General features: G+C 41.3%; 1 protein-coding gene across 3 annotated transcripts in view; it reads right to left on the reverse strand.

The window, feature by feature from the left end:
• ARHGAP15 (Rho GTPase activating protein 15) overlaps window positions 1-18,235 on the reverse strand; it is a 558,688-nt gene that overhangs the window by 461,326 nt on the left and 79,127 nt on the right. For all 3 annotated transcript variants that reach the window (XM_042466422.1, XM_042466424.1, XM_042466423.1), the window contains one exon: window positions 13,964-14,053. In XM_042466422.1, the coding sequence (XP_042322356.1) occupies window positions 13,964-14,053 (90 nt within the window). The remainder of the gene's footprint in view (window positions 1-13,963; window positions 14,054-18,235) is intronic.

Here is an 18,235-nt window from a genome sequence, read left to right on the forward strand (position 1 = left end):
GATTTATTTGTATCCCACCCAATCATGGGGAATCAGGTGGCTAACAGCAGTAAGAAAATACAATACAGAAAATACAATAAGATACAAAGATACAACCCCTCTGAATGATAAGCTCCTAAATGTAAAAGTTACTGACTGGCATTAATCTGATCCAGCAGAGGAGATACCAAGCATGAGCACCACTGAAGAGCGTGGGATCACCATGCCTCAGACCATCATAGGTATTTCCAAAGTCTAGTACTAGCACCCACCCTTATGTAAGCCATGCATAATCTCCTGAGCCAGTGTACTAATGGCAGCAGCATTCCTGACATGGCCTCCTAGAGAGAAGAAAGTATTGTGTTCCAGACCAAAGGTCCTGTAAGACTTCCCATTCTTTGGGAAGGGGTGTAGCCTGCTAGAAACAATTTTGGCTGGGTCCGGAAAGTATAAAAGGCCTCAGTTGAACTCCTGACTTTCTCTGGGCAAGGGGCTCTGTGGTGGCTGGGTTCCCAGTCACCTCAGGACTTTTCATGAACTACAAAAAGGTTAACCTGGGGGGAGGAGATATGCTAATGAGCAGCTACATCATAGCTGATGTAAGGCTCTCTTGGCCAATCAACAGTGCCAGAGTGGCAGTTTCAAACTCTTGGCCAATCAACAGTGCCAGAGTGGCAGTTTCAAAAAGATTCCGAGAGAGGGCTATAAATACCCCTGTAAGACCAGTTGTCCGTTGTTCTCCATCTTGGCTGTGTTTGGAGAAACCAGAGGTTTGTCCTCTGAGCAGTTTGGGAGTAGCTCAGGAACAGTGGTAGTCAGTACGTCTAGGTTTTGTTATGTTTATTTAATAGCTTGCCGGAAATGAATATCGTTGTAACTGTATTTTCTGATCTGCCAGGCAAGGATGCCTGGCATGAGTGATACCTTCCTATTCTATACTATTTCTTTAAAATAAACTTCTTTCTTTTAAAAGCATCTGCTATCTCTTTGGCTCCTGTACATGTGCCTTATCTCGGTTACTGATTGCTGTGGATTAGCAAGAAAGAAAACTAGATCTCTCTCTCAAGCAAGTCTCAGTGTGTGCTTGGGAAATATAGTTCGTTGACAATTCACTGAGTGGTGGCAGCGTAAAGTTCTTTTATTTAAAGGGATCTCCCTGAGAGTAATAGCCACGAACAGGGCTTTGCTCCCAAGGGAATCATCACAGGCTCATTTACATCTATTCAGATTACTTGCTGAACACAACTGATATCCTGATTTTCTGCCAGAATGGCATAGATTAAAATGAAGTATGAGATCTTTAAAAAAAATCAGTGATGATAAAAACTCTTTAAAGCCCCCCCAGTAAATATCATGTTAGATACAGTACTCATATAAAACAATTTAAAAACATAATAATTAGTATAATTATGCTCCCACCTCTTAGTAAAAGAAGATTCTGCAACAACAAGTTAATAGTGATATATTAAATTAAAAACTGAAAAGGCTTTCGTTTGCAGAAAGCAGATATAGGGTCAGCCTAGCCACCTGGGGAAGAGAGTTCTACAGCCCAGGAGCAGTCAACAACAAGGTCTTCTCACATGTCCTCATCAGCTGTAATGCTAGCAGGGGTGGGACTAAAACCCATCTGTAAGGATTTTAAAACTTGTGCAGGTTCACATAGGCATTCAGATAGCCTGGATCTTGTAGGGTTATATAGATGATAGGCATCACTTTGAATTGTGCCCATAAATTATCTGGTAGCTCCAGCAATGAGAGGATTATAGAATCTGCGTACATGTGTGCTTGCTTCCATTGTCAATTTAAATGGAATACTGATATTGTCAAATTAGACTCTAAACTGCCCTCCCCAGTCCTGCTCACAATACACCCTCCTCTTCCCCTAGCCCACATATTGCTTCCTGTCTGCTCATACGGAGAAAAACACATGCTCTTCATCCTTCTCCCTGACCTTCTTCTCTGTACCACACAAGCTAAGGAAAGCCATTGGCTTCCCAGTAACGTTCCTGGAGGAGAAAAATATGGGTGTAATATTGGGAGACCAGGATTCAAATGCCTGCTTAGCCATAGAAACTCTTTTGGTGAACTTGGACAAGTTACACTGTCTCAGCTTCAGAGGAAGGCAAAGGCAAGCCCCCTCTGAACAAATCTTGCCAAGAAAATCCTGTGATAGGGTTACCTTAGGGTCACCATAAATGAGAAATGATTTGAAGGCAAACAACAATAGTGAATGAGCTTTGTTCCTCACCAGTACCTTGACAACTGTATATGTGAAAAGGATGTAGGGGCTTGGTCTCTATCTGTGTGCCATCAGTTTTTAGTGTGTTTCATCTGACTCACTGTTAGAGGAATTAATTGGATCTTGAGAAAATATAGGAAATGACACATTCAAGAATTTAGACATGTGGAACAAGAAATTGGATGGTATCATACAAAATAATCAATGGAGTACTGCTTCAACTTCTTTATATATAAATAGTTCTCTGTATTTAAAACAGAGATAAGTTCAGCAAAAATTAGTCCTTGGAACATATCTCTAAAGCAAATGAGGTGATAGTGTCCTGTAAAGATTAATCTTCCTTTTGGTCAGAAGTTATGATTCATAATTTGTCTTAGGCGGGTTACAGACCGCCGCTTTGCAGCGGTCTGCCGCCGCCGCCTGCTCTGCGAGGGAGCCGTAGCAGCCACATCGCGCGACTCCCGCGTGGAGCAAAAAAGGAGCTCCAAAATGGAGCTCCTTCTTGCAGCGCCTCTATGTTGCGAGGCGCCGCTGGCACATTCGCAACGTCATAGGCGCCGCAACACATCTGGACGCTATGCGTCCGATACGTAAACATGGCGGCCCCCATGTGGAAAGGGCGCCGCCATGTTGTACGTATGGAATACGTACTAGGGTTAGGGGGGTGCGGAAGCACCACCCCTTCCTAACCCTAATATGTATTCCATACGTATTTTTTGGCGGTCTGTAACCCGCCTTAGAAAAAGCTTTGACATTCGCAGATGTCCATGAACTCTTAGGCGTGTTACAGACCGCCCAAAATGGGCGGTCTCGTACCGCTTCTGGTTGCTCTGCGAGGGAGCCGCAGCAGCCAAACCACGTGGCTCCCTCACGGAGCAAAAAAAAAAGCCCCAAAATGGTGCTTCTTCTTGCGCCCCTGATGGGATGCCGCGAGGTGCTACCTGCGCACTCGCGGCATCATATCCAGGGCACGTAAAAATGGTGGTGCCCGTGTGTATAGGGTGCCGCCATTTTTAGGCCCCCATCACGTGCTAGGGGTGAATCCGGTGTGGACACTAGGTCCTCGGCCAACCCCCAGCACGTGACGGGGGCGCCGCAAAGGCCCGTTTATAACGGGCCTCAAATTCAGGAACAAAATGTTAGCAACTATAGTTCAGCACAAGAAACACAGTGGAATATGCAGGAATTGAAACTTGGGTTTTGATGGTAAGCACTCAAAGCCCTAGGTCTAGATGTACAAATTTATTGGTTTTGGTTTATCCCTCACTCATTTTGTTTTGTTCTGTTTTGTTTCAAAATGTCTTTCTCCAAACAACTGTAGAAACTGGCAAATGTTAAATGAACTGGACCATTTTTTAAAAAAAACTGATGCTCTATTCAGAACTGTCCCACTTCAAAGTAAATAGAGAAGACTTTGTGAATTAAAGAGTTTGTATGTGTGCTAGAAAGAATTTTTGTATGTGAGACTGCAAAGAATCACTGGATCAGGTAGTTGAGTTTTAATGTTTAGTGCAGTATTGTATCTGAAATTGTAATGTGCTCACAACTGCCAGTAAACTGTGCTTTGCTAATTACATTTGAAACTATATTTGCTTTTTTAATGACACTCGATTGCTTTTCCCATAGCCGCAAGTTATTTTGAAATATAAAAATTACTACAACGTGTACAAAAAAGCCTCAACAATAGTAGCCCTCTCTATTAAATCAGACATTACCTCATTAAACAACCAGCTTGAAAAGGTGTTAATGTTACTAACTACTTCAAACAGGGCAAGTTGGCACCTGTTTATTCCCTTATATATTTTAAAACAGCTTCAAACTCCAGCCGCAAGTGACTAATGTTTGTTGCACCTGTAAAAATTCCTTTTGATAATAAAAATAGCCCCAACTCATTAAAGCATCAATGAAAGATTTAATCCCTCTGGATGACAAAAGACAATAAAGTAAAGCTCTGCTGAGTGCTGAGCCATTTTTATAACTTCTGACAGTGCATATTGTTTTTAATTTACAAAACTGAATGCCGTTTTTATTTTAACCAAGTATAATATGCCTTTCATGAGTATGGGTATTCAAGAGTATCTCCTAAGCATCTTGTCACTTCTGCCTTTCAGTCAAATATAGCTCAGTACATTGTGTCCAGTTCTGGGCACCACAGTTCAAGAAGGACATTGAGAAGCTGGAGCGTGTCCAGAGGAAGGCGACTAAGATGGTGAAGGGTCTGGAAACCAAGCCCTATGAGGAACGCCTTAAGGAGCTGGGTATGTTTAGCCTGGAGAAAAGAAGGTTGAGAGGTGATATGATAGCCCTGTTTAAATATTTGAAGGGATGTCATATTGAGGAGGGAGCAAGCTTGTTTTCTGCTGCTCCAGAGACTAGGACCCAAAGCAATGGATGCAAGCTGCAGGAAAAGAGATTCCACCTCAACATTAGGAGGAACATCCTGACAGTAAGGGCTGTTCGATAGTGGAACACACTTCCTAAGAGTGTAGTGGAGTCTCCCTCCTTGGAGGTCTTCAGACGGAGGCTGGATGGCCATCTGTCGGGGATGCTTTGATCTGGATTTCCTGCATGGCAGGGGGTTGGACTGGATGGCCCTTGCGGTCTCTTCCAGCTCTATGATTCTATGATAGACCAAATAGGACCCTGGAAAAGATTATCCCGGTTTCATAGGACTATCTGCCCGAAGTAGTTATAAGCAAGCTATAATGCATGGCGTGGTGTAGTGGTTTGACTGTTGGACTATGACTTTGGAGATCAGGGTTCCTTTTCTCACTCAGCCATGGAAACCCACTGGGTGATCTTTGTTGAATCATATACTCTCAGCTCCAGAAACCTGTATGATAGTTTTGTCTTAAAGTTGCCATCAGACAGCAACAATGTGAAGGCACACAACAAGATGCATGGCGTTAGAATAATAGAAATACCACAAGGGGCATCTCCTCCAACCCCCTTCCATGCTGGAATACATAACTAAAGCATTCCTGAAATGTGTCTATCCAACCTCTGTTTAAAGACTTCTGAAGATAGAGTTCACACCTTACTGAGGAAAACTCTTACATTGTCCAACTCTTACAGTAATGAAGTTCATCCTAAATGGTTATCTGGAATATCTTTTCTTGTAATTTTATTCCATTGATTCAATTTTCTAAACCAGCAGAAAACAAGCTGGCTCCAGCTTCTGCCTGACATCTCATTAGGTATATTAAGATACCCATTAGAGAAACTCTGGTCTGGAAAATACTATATGTTTTTGCATCTCAGTATAAATAATAAATATTTAAAATTTTCTTTTTTAATACACAAACACACACAACTTGCCATGTTTTCAATTATTCTGTCTTCCCAAGTTCACTTGCCAAAGTTCACAGCCTCAGAGCTGCAAACCTAACATTGTGAGAGGAGTGTGGACATGACCACTGACCACCAGATGGCAGCAATGTGTTTTATGAATAATGCAGTAAGGCAGCACAATTCAATTCTATTATACAATAAAATTACAAATTAATAATTACTTTACAAAAGTGATAAATGAGATTTTTATAAAAGGAAGAAGAGTGGAGAAGCTACATTCTTAAACTGACATGCCTGAGTAACAGGGATTTTCTTTTACGTTGTAAAAGGGAACACATCATTGCTTTTACCCTGTTAACCATTCTGCCACTTGAGCCTCATTGCTTTTTAGTGCTTCCCCCTCTAACCAAATTCTGTGTACATTAAGCATTAAATATTTTTAGATGTAAGCTTGAAAATGCCTCTGACTTAAGTGAAATATTTATTTTTTGATGGAGACATAGAACATAACAGTGTAGTCATCAAAAGACAACAGCAAGGCTGGAATCCTATGCAAACATTTGTAGGAATACAACCCCTTGAATTCAGAAGGACTTACCTTTCAGTAGGTGGGCAAAGGTTTGCAATATTACATACATTTCTAGTTCTAAAAGCAAATACTCCCATCAGTTGGAACTTACTATAAAGTTCCATTTATCTGATGTGTCTATTCTACATGAAACTATTGGATGTAAATCCTGAATGCCTATTTGCCAAGATGACTAAACTTAGACTGTTGTACTTTGGGCATATAATGAGAAGACAGAAATCACTAGAAAAGATTATAATGCTTGGTAATGTGGAGAGCAGCGGGAAGAATACACTCTAGTAGATGACTCAAACAGAGAAGACACAGCCATGAATCTGCAGGACCCGAGGGCTGCTGAGGACAGGGCAACTTGGAGGTCCCTCATTCATGGGGTCACCATGGGTTGAAGTCAGTTCAGTGGCCACTAACAACAAGAAGACAACCCCTCAAAACTGATGCCCATTCAGTTTTGCACACATAGCAGAAATGCTTGTTTCCCAAAACTCAATCTCAGCTCATTATTTCTCCATCCAAATTTTCCAGTATGAAGAAGGATCATCAATACATGACTAATATATTTTTATTCTGCTATTCTCAGCACATAATTCAAAATTCTACTTGTATCCTATTGTTAATGTGAATTTCCCCAGCTCATATTAAGCACTCATTAGAGAAAGTTTTGAGAAATGTTGTTGCCTCTCACTACAGATGGGCTGAAGATCTGAAGCACAATGACATATACCTGCTTCTTTTCTTTTATATTTTATCTGGTAAACTGATACATCAGTCTACCTCTCATCCCATCCTAACTAAAGCTGTCAGTTTATTTTCTCTTTCTATCACCCTGATGGACAGACTGATGATATGGTTTTATTAACACCCACATGCATTAAATCAATCAAAAGCATGTTGCCTCCAAATGTATTTTTTAAGTATAAAGCCCAGTGAAATGTCCATTGATGAGTGGAGAAACATTTGAGAAGTTTTGCTTCTGCTTATTTTTCATTTGTAACTTAAAAATGGAAAATGGATCAGGTAATTTCCTGCCTTGAATCTCTGAAATGATGTCTGTTTTCTAGCAAATTAAATAATAACTAGGGCAGAGTTGAGCTCATTGGAAGAAAGGCTGGAATATAAATGTAACTAATAGGGTCTAAATGCCCTGTAGGCACCAGATCATGTCTCACCATGGAAGCTAAGCAGGGTCAGTCCTGGTTAATGCTTGGACCACCAATGAATACTAGTGCTGTAGGTTGTATTTCAGAGGAAGGAACTGGCAAAACTACCTCTGAATATTCCTTGCCTAAGAAAACACTATGAAATTTATGGGTCACCATAAGTCAACAGGTGACTTAAAAGTGCACACACTCACACACATACACATTAGGAAATAAAGCAAAAGATAGACCTGTTCTTCTCTATGTCACCAACTGGCAGAAAATGGATACAATGCAGGATTTAGAATTTTGTTTTCAAGATCTATTGTCTGATATCATGCAGCAGGGACGTAGCCAAGGGGGGGGGGGGTTCTTGGGGTCCGGACCCCCCCTTCCGTTAGATAAAATGAATGGTGTGTGCTGCCGTGCCGCCGCACCCAAGCTCCATTATAATGGTGGCACTTAGTCTGGACCCCACCTTCCCAAAATCCTGGCTATGTCTCTGCATGCAGGATTCTAGTAAGCAGGCCACTCCATAAAGATTCAATGATCAACCAGCTTAAGACTTGTACCATAAAGGAATTTTTGACTGACAAGGTTTGAGTATCCTCTGGGGTGTGTATAAAAGACTGCCACCTGACTGAGCGGGCAGGCCATGTTGGCGCCGGAGCAGTGATGCAGGCTCCTCGGCGTGCCCCAGAATGCTTTGCTGGGGCACGCTTGCTGGAGATTGGTTGCTGGGAAGGGAAAGGGAGGGACTTCCACCTCCAGAGAGCCGCTCTAGGAGGCGGGTAGCCCCTCTCGTTGGTTGCCCTGGTCCTCCAGGGCAGCTGATTGGTTCGGCTACTCTGGGGGCGGGGTGACTCCCTTCCCAACAACCCACTGGGCATGGCTTATTTAAGGCTTCGTTGCCGGTGCTCGGTGCCATTTGCTACTCAGCTCTCCCACCCGCCCTCCTTAGGGTGTCTGCTGTTTGTCACAACTTTGGGCCGGCAGCAGAGGGTCTGGATCAGGTGGGCATGGTCTACAAGGTTGCGTAGCACTGTACTGGGAGTCCCTATGGGACACGGGAGCAATGAGGGCATGCGTTGTGGCCATTGCGGGGGCCATAACGTGACACCACTTCCCGGTGACTAGGGGCTTTAATTTAAATGCAATCAGTAGGTTGCATGGATACGAGAGGGTGTTCCATTAGCCCCTAGCTCATCCCGATATCTTGCTGATATATCCAGTATCTTACAACAGCGTGTTGTACAATGATCCAGACATCATGCTTTTTGGCCAACCCTACCTTTGGTTGCTTGTTTTGCGTGAATAAAGTTGTGGCCTTTCCTCCACATGTGGCTCATGTATTATTGTGGCGCTGCCCTCCCAGGCAATTGCTTTTATATCACAGAGGCCTAGTAGAGGTGATATTACCTTTCCACTCTATGACGAAGGGCCTTCTCAGGCAATAGTTTTTGCTCTCTTAAAAAGCTTGTAAACTGATTTACAGACAGTTTACTATTTATTTATTTATTTATTTGATTTTCATCCAGCTTTTCTTCCAGTAAATGCAACCCAAATTGCCAGCTTCGGCATTGTAAAATAAATGTACATTATTACCTTCATTCTGTATTGATTTCAGTCTCTTTCTTGAAAACAGTTAGGTAACTGATATTGTTTCCCCGTCTTGCTCTATCTGTTAATGGGCATCAAATGCTACATCTAGGCAACAGGAGTATATCAAAACACTTGAGTGTTGAGAGAAGTACACTGGTTTAACTAGTCTGGGTGAAAAAACAGTGCAATGTACAAACACTCTGCAGAAGATGGACAATAAACCAGAGTAACTCCAATGAGGTAGAAGGGAAGAAATCAGGTTGAAACAGGACAAGATAGCAATCTATATTCAGTGCAGCTGTTTTCTAAAGTAAAAGAGGGGAGAAATGGCATGGGTGCTAAAAACCTGCTCCTGACCAATCTAAGGGGTTTGCTAATTTTAAGGGAATACAGATTAAGGAGATTAGTGCACCGGCATTCATTCCTGTGCTAGGAACAGATGTAAATTTACAGGGATGAATTGTATCATGCAGCTTGGTCCTTGGGCAGTACTCATCGCATACCTGATCAGGGCTTCTTCCAGACCTTTTAAAGAATGGGGTTTTCTCAAGGGTGTTAATGCACAAATGTGGATTTTTCTCACCCTCCACCATAAAGAGGAGTCTAGGTCTGTCTCTGTGTATCTGCATCTCTGTGTGTATCTGTGTGTCTGTTCTTGCTCTGCCCCTTTGTCAATGGTTAATCTTTTTCCTAACTTGGGAGTTATAACCAGGAGAGAATGAAGCAAAACCAAAACAAAATCATGTGCTTAAAATTATGAGTGCAAAGTTTGTGCCTTGTGTGCAAAAGGGCAGATAGGAATGTGCCCTCTGGGCACTGATAATGATTCTTGCCCATATGGAAACAGACATCTCTACATGGAGAAAATGCTAGAACACTTTATGCAGTACTACTCATCTTGTTACAAAAAGGAAATTTTACAGTTAGGAAAAGTACAAAAAAGGGAAATCAAAATGGTCAACAGACTAGAGCGTAGATCTTACAAAAATACAAACACTGGAGTGCTACAAATCACTATCCTGTGATAAAAACATTCTGTTATCATCATCATCATCATCATCATCACTTCAGCATTTAATATAAACACTGTGCTCAACACAGCATGAGACACCAACTTGAGCCACAACACAAGCCAATGCTTGAACTATGTGAAATGCTTCCCAGGAGGCCACATCTCTAATAATACAGTAAAAGTAACAAACATTTACAGTTACTGAACATAGAGAATAAAGTTATCACTCACTGAGTTACAAAAATAATGAAATGTAATCATACCTTGGTTACTAGAAAATAATCACATATAACACGTAACACGTTACTTCCAAGCTCTGATTTAGTATAAATATGACAATACAGTGATATTATAGCTAACAACATTGATATTTCAATCTACTCATAACTATAGCTGTTCCAGTAATATTCCTATTCCTAATCACATATAGAGATCACCAATGTTTTCAAAAGTTGTATTAAAAAATAGGATAAGGGCATGCCTACCAAATAAATTCTAGAATTTGGAATATGATTGACAATCTGTGACAATAAAAATGTACATGAATACAGACTAGCTTGTTATAAAAATGTGCATTTTGGCTGACAAAGAATTCTCCACTGTGACATTAAGATTTCAAATTTAAATTCTACATGGAAGTGCTACATGCATTCGGCCTGTTTTTATAAAAATCTTGTGCACTTACAATTTAAATAATAATGGGTTTTAGTCTATGAAATGTTTATGCCCTAAACGGGTTAACCTACCCTAAGCAGGTTAGTGAAAAAGAGATGCAGTAAGATCAACAAAAGAAGCAGGGAGGACAGGTTAATCCCCTTCCCCAAGTGATATAAAATAACCTGTTAATAAAATACACAACTGCAGTAATGCCTACCTACAGAACTAGTCAACACTACAGGAGGCAAAGTATATAAACTACCACATATATACCTGTCAGGGATTTGAAGGGTTAAAACACAGCACACAGGGAAATGCTTGATGTGTGTGTGTTTGGCCATGAGCCTTCAGCAGAGTGGCAAGGCTGATCAGCACAGCTGAAGCTCATTGGCTCAAGGACACTTCAATGCCCAAGTGCACGTAGCCATGGATGATGAAACCATGTGTCTAGATTGCACAGGAGACACATGACATGGCTACACACCTGAACTCACTGGGTTTGAGAGACCACATGGTCTGGAGACTATATAAGCCCAGGGGTTGCAAGGGTGTGGTGTGGGTTTGTAGAAGCAGTTGGATTGGTATGGTTTGGAGTTTTGGAGATCTAGTTTTGGATAATAGCACTGTGAATAAAGAGCACTTTGGGAGACTTAGTTTCTCTGGTGGTTTATCAGAAGAAGCTATAGCATCAGTTTGCTGTGTGTCCCCAGAGGTTCCTGCATTGCTGCAGTTCCTGGAAGACATCCAGTTGCTGTCATCCCAACTTGGACTTTGGAGCCACACTTCAGCTTCTGGAAATTTGCCAGCTCTGCTCCAAGGGTCTGATTTAACCCCAGGACTCGTTTGAGTTGCTGACAGTGGTTGTTGGACCCCAGCAGTTGCGCTGACAATACCAATATATGTGTATAGCTGGGTTGGACTCATGATCAAACTTCCACCATTTCTGAAATTTATTCTTCTTTGTCACACACACACACACACACACACACACACACACACACACACACACGGTGCATTCCCTAGATAGGATATGCATTATCTCCCTGCTCTGTATACCGCTCTGTTGGTGCTCAATAAATGTTTAGTTTGGCAGAAGCTGTATCCATAAGCAACATTCCTGATCCCATTGGATAATCTTCATGTGAACTGAAGCTAAGGTGAAACACGTTCAGGACTTTTCTCCGACAGTGACTTATTGGAATACTAAATTCAGAAGAGACTGACTGACTTTCATGTTAGGGGAAACAAATATAAGAGGGAAATAGGAAAAACAGATAAGCCCTTGCTGGAAAAAATCCTTGTGCCACTAGCATGAAATACTGAACCTTGAGACGGTTTTAAGAAACTAATCTAGTTACTAATGCTTCGGTAACCATATTAGCACTGACTGCAATGCATTCTGTTGTCTCTCTTCTTTCCTCAACCGGTCCCATCAAGATGTACCTATCCAACGTAAAATTGGAGTCAATAAAGGGGAGAGGACAGCGCGAGAGAATGCTGGGGCAAAAGAGACATGGTTTCAGTTGCTGACTGACAACACTGCCATCCTTTAACATGGTTTTATTTAGTTATTACAACCATCTCTCTGTAAATGACACTTAGGATTATTTAAGATTATGTTGTAATCCTTTTAATCCCCAGTGCTTTAAATTTCAGGCTCAACACCAAAGAGCAAACTAGCACTTAGTGGAAATGTTTAAAGCATGTGATTTGAACATAAATCTTCTTTTATTCACTACTCTTCTGATGAAGACCTAGTATAATGTGTCAGTTTTCCAGGGAGACGAAAGTGGTATCTGGTTGCAAATAGCTCCATGCACTCACAGAGTCCTGCGAAGCTGCTTCAAACCACATTCTGCTTACAAAATCTTTTATGTCAACCAAAAGAGGCATTCACAGGGCAAAAAGGTTGCAGATACTACAAGGTGTGGTGGCAGCACTGAATGCTGAGACTGTACAGAAACAACTAACATCTGATATGTATCTAACATCTGAGATATAGCAAACAGTTATGGGATGTAGAGCCCATTTCCTTTTATTCCTAGGAAATCCAGGTAGCAATGCAATCAATGCTGTCATCAAATAATTTCTTAACAGGTTACTACAGATAATAATTGGCCTGCTCATAAGGTGGTATATATGAAAGGCCCCATAGCAGGGCATGAATTTGTGTGTACAATTTAAACATATATTAATGCCTTTTTCATGATTCTACTTTAGGATTTCTGTCTGATCTTCGTGGAAATCCATTGTCTTCATTAACTAACACACAAAACGTTCTGTTGTTAACCTTTCATTACTAGCAATATAGTTCTGTAGCTTTGTCCAAGAAAGCTAAATAAAGCTATTTGATCAATTTTATCCAGTGATATGGTAGAATTCATCACCAGATACATCACCAGATACTAACCTGGGGCCCCTTTTTTAAAGAAAAGAAAAGAAAAACAGAAAAAGGAAGCTACCATAATTGTTTGTGACTTTATCTCAGATATTAATTTTTTCCAGGGCACTGCTGGAGACAAAATGGTTGCTGCTAAAAAAGCATGGCAGCTGCCATGGCCAGACACAATGCATATTTGTGACAATGACCACCACTTCCACACATGCACTATGTTCTAGAACAATGTGGTAGTTGTAAAACAATGTGATGGTTTATCACCACGGTGAGCCCCCCAGACCTTCCTCAATCCAACATGGCCATCTTATAGATTCCCACTACCTTGTTGTCAGAATTGACCAGTCTGCACTTGCATGACCCCAGTATTGTATGTTGCATTAAACCCATTAGTTCTGCTTCGACATGCAAAATATTGTGATGAAAAATCGCATCCAAACCACAGTTATGGAATTCAGTGCCGCTGTGATCTATACGCAGCTTCATTAAACTATCTGAATTCATTAAAATTATTTGACTGTAGAAAATGTATAGCCTTTTGAACTGGCTCTGAGAGATTCAGGGTTATTGCTTTTCCCCTCCTTTTCCCCATCCTTATACCTCTTTCCTCTGGAATGAACCTGTCATTAAAGCTGTAAGAAATAATAAAAATAAACAGGCAAATTCCACTCAGCTGGGAGTACAGCTTATGTAAGCAGCATGTGAAAGTTCTGTTTTCAGGAGTTCCTAAGGTCAAGGATCCGAGCCCTAAACGCAAAACAAATTACCTAGCAACTTTTAAAAATAAATTGAATGTGGCACATTAATCAGCAAATCAACAGGTTCTCAAGGGTTTTTAGTCAGTTCAATCATCAAGACACTTTAGCCCAGAAGAAAGAAACAGGAGAGTGAATAAAAAGTTATGCTTTCCAATGGCCTTAACAAACAATGTGCAAACATTGTTTTGGCACAGTGTACAGTTATCAAATAGTTACACAAGGAAAGTAATCCCGGTTTGTGTTGTGTGTTATTTAAACATTGTTACAGTCAAATAAAGATGGGATCATTATGAAGAATTTCTTACCTGGAAGACATTCTTTTTGCTAGATTTGTCCTTAGTCCATTCAATGTGAGCTCCATGCAGGTCTACCCATTCAGGTTTATACCCAGATTTCTAAGAAGACAACAACAAAGAAGAAGAAGAAATAATAACTAGCATTAAATAAACATAAGAAAAGTAGGGATATCCAGCAGATAAAAAGAGAGTATGCTCCAGAACACACTGCAGAAATAATTTAGTTTGAGACACTTTAACTGCACTGGCTCAAAGTTAGGGAATTCTAGGAACTGTAGTTTTGTGAGACATTTAGCCTTCTCTATCAGAGAGCTCTTGGGCCACAATAAATTTCAATTCCCAGGATTCCCTTGCAGTGAGCCAAGGCAGTTAAAGTAGTCTTGAAGTGGATTATTTCTGCAGTGACTTTTGGACCTAAGATAGGTTTGGCTGCAGCAAATGCTATCATCTAATGTCTTGAAGCAAATTTTCATATACAAGATAAGCCAGTTTCTAAGTCCATCATCACAACATTCCCACCAGAGTTGGTATCATTGGTGCTTGGTGGGACAAAAGCAAGTGGTTGCTTAGTCATTCAGTAGCCAGGTCACAGCTTCTTCAAAAACTAAAGATTGGATTCTATATAGGATTTGGCACCATGGAACAATAGTGCTACAGCATGCTTCAAGTCATTTGCATAAAAAGAAAAACCACTAAATTGGTATTTAACTTGAATCATCATCTAAAGATACTCCATGGAATAATTTTCCACATTGTATGTTCAGCTACCTTGTTAGAGAACAAAGCAGAAAGACACTGTAGCCAAAAATAAAGAAAAGCTTAATAGATAACAGGCATAACCCTATAAGCAGTCGAGGACAGAAAAGAAGCAAAAAAGAATAGTGACAGAAATAAGGCAAGAACCCTGAATGCAAATGTGCAATGACTTTTGCACAGGGTCAAGGAACACTACTATAATAATCAATGCAATGAAATAGAAACTAACAAGAAGGGAGAACAAGAGATCTCTTCAGCAAGATCTGAGAAATCAAGGGAAGATTTAAGGCAAGAGTGATATGCTTTGTGACCAGCAGGAACACATGTTACATGACCAGGGAATCTTTATCCATGAATTCAGCCATCCATGGATTGAAAATATTTTTAAAATTCCAAATTCCAAAATGCAAACCTTGATTTTGCTATTTTATAAAAGGGAACCGTTCCACTATACCATTGGATATAATGGGATTTGAGTTTCCACGGATTTTGGTATCCACAGGAAGTCCAGTAACCAAACCCCAGCAGACAGCAGGAGCCCACTGTATTCTTTACATCCATAATTAGGCATTTAGGCCCTGGCCATCCCCCCCGCCCCCCCTCCATGGTATCATTTCTTATGTCAGAACGTAAAGGTTTCTGTCACTGCTGTGGTATGAACAGAAAATCAGTATCAGGATCTGATCTCACTCTGTAGGAAGAGATTAACCATACTTTAGGATTTGAACATTCTGGGAAACTGGTTCAAAACAAACTGAATAGCTGGAGTTGGACATGTGAAGAGGGGTGTCAAGAGAATGGAAAACACGCGAGCACCTAGCCAGATGGATCATTCTCAGGCTTACGAGGGTCATTCAACAAGTACTTAGCCTCACGGCCCGATGGCGCTGCTGTTACAATTGAGTTTTACCATTGTGCAGTACATTCTTTTAGAAGCCTACTGTCAAAGTTTCAGTCAATTCCCTTCATTTGTTTTGTTTTGATAGCCTTTGGAAGCGAGCGTGTCGGTCGGTTTTACAAAAATGGAAAAAGAGCAGTATCGTTCGGTGATTCGATTCTTGTTTTTGGAAGGGAAAACGTGCTGCGAAATCAAAGAGCGCTTGGATGCTGTGTACGGTGACTCTTCTCCTATGATGGCGACCATCAAGAATTGGTTCAACAAGTTTGTTCGTGACCCATGTTGGTTTTTGATGAGCCACGCCCAGGTGCCCTGAAAATGGCTACTACGGAAGAAAACGTAAAAAAAAAATCCATGATCTCGTGTTGGCAGACCGCCGATTGAAGGTTCGCAAGATAGCTGAGACTGTAGGCATCGCAGAAGGAATGAAGCATCATATTTTACACGAAGAACTGGGCATGAGAAAGCTGTCAGCATGATGGGTGCCACGTTTGCTCACACTGGACAACAAGCGCAACCATGAGACCACATCGGCGATGTGTTTGGCGTTGTTTAAGCGCAATCCGGCGGCATTCTTGCATCATTTAGTGACCGTCGACGAAACATGGATCCACTGGTACACACCAGAGACCAAGGAACAGTTGAAATAGTGGACTTTACCCGGCGAACGTGCTCCAAAGAAAGCGAAGACTGTTCTATCATCCGGAAAGGTGATGGCCACCGTTTTCTGGGATTCACAAGGTGTGATCCTCATCGATTACTTTGAGAAGGGTAAAATAGTCACGGGGCTCTACTATGCCGACTTACTGGGCCGATTCGACGCTGAATTGAAGAAAAAACGGCCCCGTTTGGCGAAGAAAAAAGTGCTATTCCACCACAACAATGCACCGGCTCACACCTCTGGGGTCACCATGGCCAAATTGGTCGAATTTGGCTATGAATTGCTGCCCCATCCACCATATTTTCCAGATTTGGCCCCCTGTGACTTCTTTTTGGCCGGTTACACACCGGCACTTGGGACGTCCACAGGACGTCCCATTTTAAAAAAGGGGCGTCTCTTCTAGACGCCCCTGGGTCTAATACAGACTCTGTCTGTACAATATGGCGCCGGCCGTTCCACACGGCTGGCACCATCTTTACGTATCGGACGCATAGCGTCTGAACGTGTCGCGGTGCCTATGATGTCGCGAATGCGCCAGCGGCGCCTCGCAATGTCATAGAGGCGCCGCAAGAAGGAGCTCCATATTGGAGCTCCTTTTTTGCTCCGCGCGGGAGCTGCGCGGTGTGGCTGCTGCAGCTCTTGCACGGAGCAAGCGGCAGTGGCGGCAGACCGCCTCAAAGCGGCGGTCTATAACCCGCCCACGTTTCCAAACCTGAAAAAGTCACTCACCGGGAAAAGATTTGGGTTGAATGAGGAAGTCATCACCGCCATGGAGGCCTATTTTGCAGACCTCGGGAAAACGTATTTTTCGGATGGGTTGAAAAAGTTGGAGCATCGCTGGGCCAAGTGTATCGAGCTAAAAGGAGACTATGTTGAAAAATAAATTGCCACACTGAATGATCCTCGTATAAACCATGATTAATTGGCTTCAGTTACACATGAACCAGGCCACATTTATTTTGATATTGTCATAACATGTATTTATCATCATTCTACTGGTATCATCTGTATCTGGGTTTTTCTTAGAAATGTATAGGGGAAACACACACACACACACACACACACACACACACACACAGAGAGAGAGAGAGAGAGAGAGAGAGAGAGAGATATGCCCTGCATTCATCTCTGTGCCATATTGCCACACCATATTTCAAAGGAGTGTGTAGCTCAAGCATCCAGCAATTTTATCTGCTTATACACACCTACTTTGAAGCCACAAGAAAGCCCCAAAATTGGATGCAAATTTCTATATGCAAATTGTGTTTCTGGATGCTATCCATTTGTTCTTTCACTTATGAAAAATTCTATATCTTGTACCCAAAGGACCATGCTGGATCAAGTCCATGGTCATCTCACCTACCAATAGGTAGAAATAGAATGGACACCACCAGCCAGCTGTTTGGGAATGGTGGACTCAATATTCCTTCAAGAAGTAGTTGTGCTGTCAAATCTGATCATGCTCATCCTGTGTTTGGTGGGTATACAAATGAAGACCTAGCCCTGGGGAAGGATCATTCCTTGGCTCGTTCTGACAGTGCTTTTACTGCTACACTTGTGAGCACAAACTTCATATATGAAGTTTATTCTTGCATGTGTATCATGAATTAGGTTTGTTTCTTCAAAGCTAACTATTTAAGATGCACTTCTACTACCTGACTATGTAAATAAGCCTATATTTACAATATTTTAAAATACTGTATTGTAAAATAATAAGAAACAAGATTGAATCAAATTGCTGCAGTTTGTAAATAAAAATGTTATGTTGTTGTTGTTGTTGTTGTTATTATTATTATTATTATTATTATTATTATTATTTTATGAAACCACATATTAGAATATACTTCCTTCCAAATTGCTGGAATAAAGGTATTCAAGTAGTTTTGTTTCATATTCTGCATCCTTTAAAAATGATCATGTTCTATGTAGCTCTTAATCAAGAATTAATGAATTAATATGTTTATGT

This window comes from Sceloporus undulatus, chromosome 1 (genome assembly GCF_019175285.1).
Source record: "Sceloporus undulatus isolate JIND9_A2432 ecotype Alabama chromosome 1, SceUnd_v1.1, whole genome shotgun sequence".
In the NCBI taxonomy this organism is placed as follows: domain Eukaryota; kingdom Metazoa; phylum Chordata; class Lepidosauria; order Squamata; family Phrynosomatidae; genus Sceloporus; species Sceloporus undulatus.